Source organism: Leucoraja erinacea, chromosome 15, assembly GCF_028641065.1.
Source record: "Leucoraja erinacea ecotype New England chromosome 15, Leri_hhj_1, whole genome shotgun sequence".
Classification (NCBI taxonomy): Eukaryota; Metazoa; Chordata; class Chondrichthyes; order Rajiformes; family Rajidae; genus Leucoraja; species Leucoraja erinaceus.
In genome coordinates, this window is record NC_073391.1 from 6,974,817 (window position 1) to 6,988,166 (window position 13,350).

Below are 13,350 nucleotides of genomic sequence, written 5' to 3' on the forward strand. Positions count from 1 at the left end.
GATAGTACGAGTTCAAGGTATGCATGTTCTTGTAGAGTGAAGGGCAAGGCAGATAGGAGTAAGGGATTTTGGATGATGAGGGAAATTGAGGCACTGGTCAAAAATGCAGAGACTTGCATCAGGTACAGGTAGCTAGAATCAAGTACGTCCCATGGGAGAGTGTGGAGGACTGAGGAGCCTGCTTAAGAAGCAAAACAGGACGGAAAATAAGAAGGCATCAGATAGCTTTGGCAGATAAGACTTATGAGATTTTATAAATATATTGAGTTAAAAAAGTAACGAGAGGAAGAATAGGGAAACTAAAATGGTTATCTATGTGTACTGTGCAAGCTCCTCAATAAATATTTATCTTCTGTTTATTTCAGAGAATGACATCAAGACTAAGGAACTTAGTAAAGTTATGGCAAAGTCTTCATTGATATATCCAGATCAAATATATCCAAAGACACAATGGGAAACTAGAGAAGAAATTGCAAGAATCAGGCAGTTACATGAATCAATGTTAGACATAGGGTGAGGTATTGTTACTGGAGGTTGGCTCATGTTGTGCCTCTATTTAAGAAAGGTTTCAACAACATCAGAGAGCTATGCACCAGTAAGTCTAACATTTGTAGTAGGAATATCACCGGAGAGGATCCTGCGGAATAAGATATACATGCATTTACTCCAGCAATTTGTGTCCATTTTCAGCTTAAACCAGCATTTGAAGTTCCTTCCTACATAAATCCTGTGTGTTACAAAGGTCTCTCTGATTCATTTGCTATTCCCATGGACATATGCGAAACAAAGAGCAAGCGTTGCTAGAAGATCATCAACTTGGTGAAAGGCACACTTTGCTCTGCCCAAAACATGTTGGTCTTCTAGTGAATGAGATGTCCATTTGAGATTGCTGTCATCTGACACACTCCAGGCTACAGGAGTACTTTCTGAAGGATGTGCTGATGCTCAGCACAGCCAACATAAAGGCTCTATAGGGATGGAATGCAGTCTAAGATCCTGAGGCAACTAGACATTGAGGAGCTTAGCCCAGGGCAAAAACCACTCAAAACATTTGTATTATCCAAAGAGGCCACGTAGGAAGCAATGCTGTCTTGTACACAGACTGTGTTAACATTACAAATGTCGAGAGCTGAAAACATTGTGAATGTATAGACTAAACGACACTGTGAATGTAAAGAAAGCTATGTGCTGTTTTTTATATTTCTTCTTTCTACCTGTTTAATTAATTTTTTTTTCAAAATACCCCATCGTAATCATAGCCCTAATTCATGTTCGATCTGCCCCGACGTCGGAGTTTTGATCATCCCGACGAATGGGCTTGCACATCGGGCCGTTAATAGCGGCTCCTACGGAGGGTCAAGGCCCCTGACCACGGGTGAACAAAGGAGGAAGACTGACTGAACTTTATTGCCTCCCATCACAGTGCAGAATGCTGTGATGGATGTTTATGTTAAATACTATTGTGTGTTGTGTTCTGTTTAATTGTATGGCTGCATGGTAACTCATTTCACTGTACTTTAATTGGTGCATGTGACAAATAAATGTGAACTTTGAACCTTGAATTTCATCACCACCCAATCTTGACCTCAGGCTACACATCACCTGATCCTCATATTAACTCCACCCTCTTTCATCACCACTTCCAACAACTGATTGAGGCCATTGACCCTAATGCCCTGAGTCCAGCCTGGAAGTCCTGACATCATTCACCCACCATGAATGAAGTCCAAACATCTTCCTCCATCCCCACCCCATACTGATCTTAGATCCTTTGTGACATGTGGTCTATCCAACTTTCTATACTGTAGATAAACATAAAATGCTGGAGTAACTCAGCGGGACGGCACAGGCGGCAAAAGGGTATAGCGGTAGAGTTGCTGCCTTACAGTGCTTACAGCGCCAGAGACCCGGGTTCAATCCTGACCATGGGTGCTGTCTGTACGGAGTTTGTACGTTCTCCCCTTGACCACGTGGGTTTTCTCCGAAATCTTCGGTTTCCTCCCACACTCCAAAGACGTACAGATTTGTAGGTTAATTGGCTTGATATAATTGTAAATCGTACCTAATGCGTGTAGAGTAGTGTTAATGTGTGGGGATGGTTGGTTAGATGGTGCTAGTGTGCAGAGAACGTTGGTCGGTGCAAACTCAGTGGGCCAAAGGGCCTGTTTCCATGCTGTATCTCTAACTAAACTAAACTGAGACAGGCAGCATCTCTGGAAAGAAGGAATGGGTGACGTTTCAGGTCGAGACTCTTCTTCAGACTGAGCTCAGTCTCGACCCGAAACGTCACCCATTCTCACCAGATATGTTGCCTGTCCCGCTGAGTTACTCCAGCATTTTATGTCTATCTTCAGTGTAAACTAGCATCTGCAGTTCTTTCCTACACGCTCCTATACTGTAGAGCAGGTGGAAAACAGGCATGTCCATTTATACAGGAATGCCTGTTCTATTCGACCCATGGCTTCAGATTCAGATTCAGATTCAGATTCAATTTTAATTGTCATTGTCAGTGTACAGTACAGAGACAACGAAATGCATTTAGCATCTCCCTTGAAGAGCGACATAGCAAACGATTTACCCAGGTACGTTGTTGAGTAGAGTGACAGCCGCCGGAAAGAAGCTGTTCCTCGACCTGCTGGTTCGGCAACGGAGAGACCTGTAGCGCCTCCCAGATGGTAGGAGGGTAAACAGTCCATGGTTGGGGTGAGAGCAGTCCTTGGCGATGCTTATGGAAGGTTATAATTTTTCAGATTGAGGGCCCACTTACAAAATAAGCATTGAACCGCCATGCAACACAGATTTATTGCATCTTTTATGTTGCAAAGTAACTCTATACCAAAGGGTCCAATTGTAGTTACACACAGTCTTGGCAAGACTGGACCAGATTCCATTCTGAGTCTGCCTGATTTTCATTCCTATTCATTTAACTGAAAGGCAAGCCAGGCATTCTCTTCCCACCATGTTAATTTCTCAATACATCTCCAACTGCATTGAGTCCTCATGTCATTTAATATCTAGGTGGAAAGCATGCATTTGCTCCTTTGTAATCTAAAAATTATATATTTTCAAAGGATTAGCTTTGGGCTGAAAACATTAGTCTCTCCAATACTTTGATTAGACGAGGAGTTATGTGGAAGGCTAGCATTTGTAAATTTAAAGATAATTCTACATCATCACAGTACTATACTGCAACTTAACTATCAATATAAATCTTGCAAAATGAATTTGATTCACACTTCAAGCATAAAACACGAGTTGATACAAGTCCAGAATAAGAAGTCAGAAGATAAATCTAGCACTAAACTACAATTACTTAGTGAGTACACAAAATTGCTGGAGAAACTCAGCGGGTGCAGCAGCATCTATGGACTTAGTGAGGTTTGCTTGGCAGTTCCCAAGTGTATAAGGAAATATTTACTTAGATCTCAAACGTAGTGAAGCCTCAAACAGAAGAGGGAATTAGAAATCAACTATGAGATCAATCTACCCTATAATAATGAAAATATTTTTTATAAAGTCAGAACAAGGGCCCAAAATTAGAAATTCAAAAGATAAGGTCTTCCCTCTATCAATATGTACTATAAAGACTATACAACAATGATTGGAAATTGAGTTTTTTTTAAATGAACTTCCCCCCACAGTGAGTGGGACCCGAATCCCTCGGCATTGTCACAGGTCACAGAGCGAGCTCGTCGGGCCGGTGACCAACAGCTGCGCCTCTCGCCTTTTCCAGTGACTGTCAGTTGGCCTCCTCGGTGCCAGAGCAGCGGTGGGCAGGTGCGATTATCCCCAAACCCGGAGCTCCGGCCTCAGGCGGTGCAGCGACGGGAATCGCTGAGCAGCGGTTCCCACAAAGGAGCGACGGTCTTGGGGGTAGATGGCAGGAGAGAGGAGGCAGGGGCTGGGGAACGGGAGAGGGGCTTTCTCCCTGCCCCGGCTGCAGGTCCGTGGCAGCCTCCGGACAGGGACGGGCATGTCTCGCCGCCCTTCTGCTTGGACCAGTGGAGAAGGGAGAACTAGTGTCACTAACTCAATTCAACAGTGCTTGCAGCGCGGGAGACCCAGTTCGATCCAATGTATATCTACAGTGACCTATGCTCTGGACATGCGCAGTCAGAATACCGAACTCGATTATTCTTGATGAAGCCTGTCTCTGATAACCAAGTTGAATTTTTTCAACTAACATGTATACAAGACAATCTCATTCTCAATGAGAACTGTGGACTGTGGCTCCTCTTGCTGCATTCACCAACAAAGTGTTTTTGAATCACTCGCCATTAAAGAAGGAACTATGGATAATTAAAGAATAATAAAAAAAGTCACTGATCAACAGTAGAACAGTTCCTGTCCAATCTGTATCCCAGAGGTCAGAAAGCTTCCACACCCTTTCTTCACCAAGAAAAGTAAAGCACAAAGTGCTAAAGTAATGCCCCTGTCCCACTTAGGAAACCTGAACGGAAACCTCTGGAGACCTTGTGCCCCACCCAAGGTTTCCGTGAGGTTCTCGGAGGTTCCCGGAGTTTCTGGTCACTTTCCATGAGTCACCAGAGGTTTGGTCACTTGCCTGGAAAGCCTCGACGGAAGCATGAGCTGCATCAACTGATCAAAGATTCAATAGGATCCTATAGGATCTTTGCTGCCGACCACACACACACACACACACACACACACACACACACACACACACACACAATGCGAAGGTGGGGGCCAGGGACAGCGGAGGAGCGCTGTCTGCACGATGAAGATGAAGGTAAACGGCTGCCACAGAGCACGGTAAGTCCTTTAGAGAGCGCAGGAGGGAGGGTGAGAAGGGGAAAGAAGCGGATAGAAGGACAGAGAAAGGGAGAGAGAAGGGGAGAAAGAAGGGGAGAGAGAAGGGGGGAGAAGGGGAGAGAGAAGGGGAGAGAAGGGGAGAGAAAGGGGGAGAAAGGGAGAGAGCAAGGAGACAGTTTTAAGAAGTTTAATAAAGTTAGCGGGCATTTTACCTTCAGGCGGATCTTCTAGGTCCTGAAAACCAAAGATCCTACAGGATCTTTGCTGAAAACTCCAATGAGCCAATCAAAATGACCGGTCAGCGAAGGAGATTGCCGTCGGCTGCCTGTAAGTAAATAGCAACCCCACTCCACTGGCTTCGACAAAACTGCAACCTATTTTTAGTCGAGGCCGGTTTTGGTTTTTTTGAAATAATCGCAGGAACATAGAAGAAGCCGCGACTACGCGGAAACCACTTTCCACCAATAGGGAGAGTGACCGGAACCTCCGGGAACCTCACGAAAACCTTGGGTGGGGCGCAAGATCTCCAGAGGTTTCCGTTCAGGTTTCCTAAGTGGGACAGGGGCATAACTCATCGGGTCAGGCAGCATCTGTGTCGGAAATGGATAGGCAACAGTTTGGGTTGGGCCCCTTCTTCAGATATTGCCTGACACTGAGTTACTTTGCGTTTTATTCAAGTTCCTCAAGTCACCAAATATACTTTGATTCCATCAATCCTACTGCTGCATTCTACTGCAAATAATTCTACTGCAAATAAATTGGAGTGATCTGCATGAAACCTTCAGTGAAGATTATTGCAAATAAAATTTCATATAATAATCAAGAAAGTGTATAATATCCATGATAGACACTAAAAGCTCGAGTAACAGGTCAGGCAGCATATCTGGAGAAAAGGAACAGGTGACATTTCGGATCGAGACCCTTTTTCAGGCTGAGAGTAAGGGGAAAGAGAAACGGGAGATATAGACATTGAAATGGAAAGATATAGAACAAATGCATGAAAGATATGCAACCATAAAATCATATTTTTTAAATATTAAGGAATTGCTTTTCTGACTCATCTCACTGAATAGAGGTTTACCAAGTATATTCCTCCTTACTAACAATACTTCATTAACTCATTTTCATAAATGTTCACAAATGAATGGAACAGCTGCTAGCTGAAGTGGCATTGTCTTCAAATATGCACAATATTTTGAAACATAGCGGATCCCATCATACTTTCAAATCATCTAAGTAAATGTAATATTGAAATTAGTACCTTTGAAATGCCCTGTGCACTGCTGCTCAACACAAGGTTTGCAATGAGCTCCACACATTGCACAATTCGGGTACAAGCCTTTTCTTCATTCTGGGCCATCCACAGTATGTGTTCATCCACTAGCATCATGTTACTGGCTATTTCTGTGATGGATTCTCCCAGCTGTGGAACAAACATGCACAATTATATTTAGCTGACTCATTTCCACATATCGCTGAACTGAAAACTTAAAGCATATTGTAAACTTTAGTTCACCATTTAATAAAAAGGGATGCCAATAGCTGCCATAGATATCTGTTCAAATATTAGCATTAGTACCAATTAAGCTTTACATTATTTTATTAGCATGGTGGACTTCACCCTTTTTATATGATGCTCAAACCAAAAGTAGAAATTCTCAATCCAAGCTAAGATGTCCAAGAAAACCTGTTCGTAATATTCAGAAAGGAAAAAAAAAATATTTTCAATGTTTGATTAAGTTTCTTTACAGCTGCAAATGAGTTGTCCATCCAATTACAAGTCTGAATGTTCTGATCAGGTAATGGATCAAATGCAATTTTTCACAAATTAGGAAAATGCAAAAGTTGGCACATGTATTCAAAAATACAAATAGGAATGGTTATGGCCGCTGAAGCTCAGTCTTCATAACCTGAAGCCCTCACTCAAGTATCCTTCAGGGCATTGTCCTTGGACAGGCAGCTTTCCTGTGCCACATATCCAGGAAAACAGCTGCAGTTAAAAAGTGTTCAACTTAGTTCATAACTTGTGATAATCAAGCAGCCCCTTCCAGCAAACAGGATAATCAGCATAAGATCTAAACTTGGGCAGAGAATTACTGCATCACATTTGAGGTTTATAGATGGTTTGGAAAGGATGATCTTAGATATCGACACAGAATTTATTTATTTTTTCTGTGCACTCTAAAAAGAACTCCGATTAGAAGATGAACTGGACAATCATATAAAATGAAAGATACAAGAGCAGAGGTCTCAACCCAAAACGTCACCCATTCCTTCTCTCCAGAGATGCTGCCTGTTCCGCTGAGTTACTCCAGCACTTGGGGCTCATGTCGTCGACCTCCCCGTGGTGAGCCCTGCCAACTGGCCTCAGTCAGGCAAACGACAACAAACAAAGACAGCAGCAGCGACGCAGCTTGGCGCCAACACGGCTTGTGCCCTTTTTAGGGTGGGCACCTACGGATGTCGAACCGGGTGGCATCACCCTGCTGCAGACTTCTGCTGCCTCAAATGTAAGAAGAAGCCTCCAGCACTTTGTGTCTATCTTCATAGCTGTAATGTCTGGCATACCACCAGACTCTTGGCTTCTACCCATCAATTCGAAGTTTTAAAACCAGGAACTTGACAGTTTGTGGGTTGCCTGAATGACTGCATTCTAATGCTTCGTGAATGTAATCGTGTACAAGGCTAAGGAATTAGTTTTAGTGTCCTTCAGAACCATCTCCCTTATAGGGGAGGATTACAGAATGCAGGATATCAGGATGCACTGTAGAAACATATTAAGGTTACTTTAACAGCACTGCCACCAGTGACTACTTTGTCCAAGGCAGATGCATACAGAAAAATGCTGATATGCCAGGACCCAGAATTTCCGATTCAGATTCAGATTCAGATTCAATTTTAATTGTCATTGTCAGTGTACAGTACAGAGACAACGAAATGCATTTAGCATCTCCCTTGAAGAGCGACATAGCAAACGATTTGAATAAAAAATAAATAATAAGTGTCGGAGGGGGGGGGGGGGTGATTGGCAGTCACTGAGGTACGTTGTTTAGTAGAGTGACAGCCGCCGGAAAGAAGCTGTTCCTCGACCTGCTGGTTCGGCAACGTAGAGACCTGTAGCGCCTCCCGGATGGTAGGAGGGTAAACAGTCCATGGTTGGGGTGAGAGCAGTCCTTGGCGATGCTGAGCGCCCTCCGCAGACAGCGCTTGCTTTGGACAGACTCAATGGAGGGGAGCGTGGAACCGGTGATGCGTTGGGCAATTTTCACCACCCTCTGCAGTGCCTTCCGGTCGGAGACAGAGCAGTTGCCATACCATACTGTGATGCAGTTGGTAAGGATGCTCTCGATGGTGCAGCGGTAGAAGTTCACCAGGATCTGAGGAGACAGATGGACCTTCTTCAGTCTCCTCAGGAAGAAGTGACGCTGATGAGCCTTCTTGATCAGAGTAGAGGTATTGTGGGTCCAAGAGAGGTCATCGGAGATGTTGACTCCCAGGAACCTGAAGCTAGAAACACGTTCCACCTCCGTCCCGTTAATGTGGATGGGGGTGTGCGTGCCACCTCTGGACTTCCTGAAGTCTACAATGAGCTCCTTGGTCTTCTTGGAGTTAAGGGCCAGGTTGTTGTCAGCGCACCATGCTGCTAAGTGCTGGACCTCCTCCCTGTAGGCCAGCTCATCGTTGTTGCTGATGAGGCCAATCACCGTTGTATCATCTGCATACTTGATGATGGTGTTAGTACCATGTACAGGTGTGCAGTCATAGGTGAAGAGGGAGTAGAGGAGGGGGCTCAGCACTCAGCCCTGAGGAACGCCGGTGTTCAGGGTGAGGGTTGAAGAGGTGTGCTTGTCTAACCTCACAGACTGGGGTCTGTTGGTTAGAAAGTCCAGTATCCTGTTGCAGAGGGAGGGGTCGATGCCCAGGTTACCGAGTTTGGTGATCAGTTTTGATGGAATAATGGTGTTGAATGCTGAGCTATAATCGATGAACAGCATTCTTACATAAGTGTCTCTGTTGTCAAGGTGGGAGAGGGCGGAGTGAAGTGCCGTTGAGATGGCATCCTCCGTACTCCTGTTCTTGCGGTAGGCAAACTGATAGGGATCCAGTGTGGGGGGTAGGCAGCTTTTGAGGTGTGCCAGGACCAGCCTCTCGAAGCACTTGGTGATGATGGGGGTAAGTGCAACTGGGCGGAAGTCGTTGAGGCTTGCCGCAGTGGAGTGTTTTGGATGCATACAGAAAAATGCTGATATGCCAGGACCCAGAATTTGGTTGGAACTAGACAGTTGTGTGCAGCCGGCTAACTTTGTGGGCTCTGATAATTATTTCAAAGTGCTGCTGAACTTTCGGGGAAGAGTATCAACCAGGAGGAATGTCAATTGCCCGTGTGGAGGGGAGAAGTGAGACTGCTAGTTGAGGCTAGGATGGATGAAGTGGGAACAGTGAGCCTTGGATGCAGTGCTGGAGGTCTAGTCGGGTGGGGGGAAATGAAGAACTGCAGATGCGGGCTAATACGCAAAAGGACACAAAGTGCTGGAGTAATTTAGCTGGTTAGGCAGCCTCTGGAGAACGTGGATAGGTGATGTTAGTGTTTTTACAAGATCACGGAGGAGAATGTGGGAATCAGGCAATCAATGGGTGGGATCGAAGATAAACACAGTGGGTCAGACAGCAATGGGGAAAATTCAAAGCCCGGCAAATGATAGGTCAAAGCAAGTGAGGGGGGTTTCGACTAAAAGTTGGGTAGATAGAGACAAGAGATGAAGAGGTGACAAAGGGGTGTCAGATAAGGAGAGATGGAGTGAAATGTAAAGCAAAGGGGAGGGATATAGGTGGAAGGGTTTCGAGGATCCCAGGGTATGGGAGGGAGAGAAATCTCACTCTATCCCATCCCTCCTTTTTCCCCCATCTCATTTCATCTATATCTTAATAAATATTTTGTTGTAACACCTTCCTGACATAACAGATAAGAGTTATCTTTTTAGGCTATTTCACAATGCAAAATTCTTCCCTGAAAATGATGCCAAAATTGGCAACTCTGCTCTATATACTTAACCTCATTTTAGAATAATAAAAAAATAAACACAATGTTGGCAGCAGTATCAGGAAATAAAATTGTCTGGAGTTGCAAGCAAATGTAATGAGGGCACATGACTGACTTTCTTGGGATATTGTGGTTATTCGGGAGCACATGAAAACTGGAAAATAGCAATCATTTCAGCCCCAGCCAATTTCAGTGATTGAATTGAAGATACTCTTTAGATCTGCTCTCTGAAGTGGGAATGATATTATTCAACCTGTTTTCTGAACACATAAAGAAATATATTTTCTCCATTTCAAAAGATCCAAGAGGAGAATAAAGAAATCAATATAAGCTGATCTTGAGTTTGAGAGCTGCTGTGATTGCAAGCATTCAGGCGAGTACGAAATTCTCCACTGCATTCCTGAGTTCAGCATGATGAAAAGGAAATAGAAATGTTGAACATGTGAGATATCTTCAGCACTTGTTGCTTTACCTCCCCCCTTGACTCCATTCAAGGACCCAAGCAGTCTTTCCAGGTGCGGCAGAGGTTCACCTGCACCTCCTCCAACCTCATCTATTGCATCCGCTGCTCTACATACATCGGTGAGACCAAGCGTTGGCTTGGCGATCGCTTCGCCCAACACCACAGCTCGGTTCGCAATAACCAACCTGATCTCCCAGTGGCTCAGCACTTCATCGCTCCCTTCCATTCCGAATCTGACCTTTCTGTCCTGGGCTTCCTCAATGGCCAGAGTGAGGATCACCATAAATTGGAGGAGCAGCACCTAATTTTTCGCTTGGGCAGTTTGCACCCCAGCGGTATGAACATTGACTTCTCTAATTTCAGGTAGTCCCTACTTTCTCCTCCCCTTCTCAGCTATCCCTCAACCCACTGGCTCCACCTCTTCCTTTCTTCTTCCCGCCACCGCACCCTCAAAACAGTCTGAAGAAGGGTTTCCACTTGAAACATTGCCTATTTCCTTAGCTCCATAGATGCTGCTTCACCCACTGAATTTCTCCAGCGTTTTTGTCTACCTTCAGGACAGTAAAAGTGGTTTGCACTGAGTGTAGATTTGATATGAGTAGATTTGAGGAGTAACTGGACAAATAACTTTGAGGCTCAAAGAGAGTGACTCTCACAGAAACATGTAAAATTCTTAGGGATTGGACAGGCTAGATGCAGGCAAAATGTCTCGATGTTGGGGGATTCCAGAACCAGGGGTCATAGTTTAAGAATAAGGGGCAGGCCATATAGGACTGAGATGAGGAAAAACTTTTTCACCCAGAGAGTTGTGAATCTGTGGAATTCTCTGCCACAGAAGGCAGTGGAGTCCAATTCACTGGATGTTTTCAAGAGAGAGTTAAATATAGCTCTTAGGGCTAACAAAATCAATGGATATGGGGATAAAGCAGGAACAGGGTACTGATATTGGATGATCAGTCATGATCATATTGAATGGCAGCGCTGGCTCGAAGGGCCGTATCGCCTACTCCTGCACCTATCTTCTATGTTTCTATGTTTCAATGACTCTACTCCACTCAGGACATGAACACATTGAATTAAACAGACCATAACATGAAAATCCTGCTTTAACATTCCAATACATTTGGAGACAGTTCTTCACACTGAGAGTCAGGGGAGAGGGAGTCTAGAGAAATGGAAGGGTAAGGTGTGAAATGTGTGACAGATCAAAGCAGATGCTGATAAGGAAATGTAGAATGGTCTATTGTTAGCTGAGACGATGGTGACAATGAGGCATACAATCAGTCTGAAGAAGGGTCTCGATCCTGAAACGTCATCCATTCCTTCTCTCCAGAGATGCTGCCTGTCCCGCTGAGTTACTTCAACATTTTGTGTCTATCCAAAGCATATAAACCTAATTATTATCCAATAATTCACCTTCCAAGCACTTCCAAGATGTCTAGGAATGTTAAAGCAAGTTTTTCAGGTTATGCTCTGTTTAATTGAATCTGTTTAATTGAATACGTTCTTGTCCTGCAGTCTCGTGCAGTCCTAAAGTTATGTGTCCAGCTTCTTCTCAAATCTACACATATCAAATCTACACACAGTGCAAACCACTTTTTGTGCCTATCCTCTTACGATCAGTCATATTTAATCAGGAGAACAGTAGAACTAGTCAGAGATTGTGGAGGGACAGAGAGAGAGGGAAAGCAAGGGTTACTTGAAGTCATACCGCTTCATTGTAAGCTGCCCATGCGAAATATGAATATATTCTTATTATGATGCATACAGATACTAGGATTTGTGATCAAAATTGGTCAAAGATGCCAAATATGTTTTTAAAGGAGAGAAAAAGCGCAGTACTTTTCAAGAAGAATGGGGCTTAGGTATCTGACAGCTGTAAACGGTGAGGTTAAATAGAGTGACGTATGTCCATTTGCCTTAAATAGAGAGTGACAGAGAGCTAAGCTTTCTGAGGCCAGAGATGATTACAAATGGAGGCTGAAGCTTCGAATAGGTTTGTACACAAGGATGAGAATCTTGAAACTGAGGTTTTGAATCAAGTCATTGAGGTTCAGCAAATTCAAAAGTTATAAATAAATGGAACAGTTTACATTAAGATATGGAGAAGGTGTGGAGAGTACGTGAACAGCTGAGTCAAGACAAATTAGAAACATAGAAAATAGTAGGAGTAGGCCATTTGGCACTTTGAGCCAGCACCGCCATTCAATATGATCATGGCTGATCATCTAAAATTAGTACTCCATATCCCTTGATTCCTTTAGCCCTAGGAACTAAATCTAACTCTCTCTTGAAAACATCCAGTGAATTGGCCTCCACTGCCTTCTGGGGCAAAGAGTTCCACAGATTCACAACCCTCTGGGTGAACAAGTTTTTCCTCGTGTCAGTCCTAAATGGCCGTCCCCTTATTCTTAAACTGCGACCACTTGTTCTGGACTCCTCCAACATCGGGAACATTTTTCCTGCATATAGCCTGTCCAATCCTTTAAGAATTTTATATATTTCTATAAGATTTCCCCCTCATCCTTCTAAATTCCAGTGAATACAAGCCGACCCATTCTTTCTTCATACGCCAGTCCCGCCATCCCGGGAATTAACCTGGTGAACCTACGCTGCATTCCCTCAATAGCAATGATTGTGGCTCAATGACTGTGGCGCATCAGGGAGGTGGATGATGACTGGGGAATAGACTACTCAGTGTGGGCCTGAGAAAATGGCTTTGGTCCACGTGAAACACTGCAATTACAGTAATATAAAGATCTTGAAAGAGTCAGTCGAAGCTCCTGAGAAATCTTTCAGACTTGAGAGCTGCCCATCCTACTGCTTTGTCCAAGTTACTGTGATCTATTTTACAATTTTTTCTACTGATTTGAAGGGTTTCACAGCGGGCCCAGATATGTGATGAGCTTATTTCACAAATGCTGCAGGAGCACATTAAAGGAGAAGATTGGGTCTCTGCTGATGGTAGTAGTGGGGTTTCATCTAGCAATGAAATCTGCTTCAGGCACAATTGTTGATATCACTTTTCATTCTTCACATGAACAAAATTATTACTTCAAATAGAAGAAATACA

The 13,350-nt window shown here is 43.9% G+C and overlaps 1 protein-coding gene across 3 annotated transcripts in view; it reads right to left on the reverse strand.

Annotated features, from left to right (window-relative positions):
* LOC129703924 (adhesion G protein-coupled receptor A3) overlaps positions 1-13,350 on the reverse strand; it is a 619,806-nt gene that overhangs the window by 228,543 nt on the left and 377,913 nt on the right. For all 3 annotated transcript variants that reach the window (XM_055646641.1, XM_055646640.1, XM_055646642.1), the window contains one exon: positions 6,035-6,196. In XM_055646641.1, the coding sequence (XP_055502616.1) occupies positions 6,035-6,196 (162 nt within the window). The remainder of the gene's footprint in view (positions 1-6,034; positions 6,197-13,350) is intronic.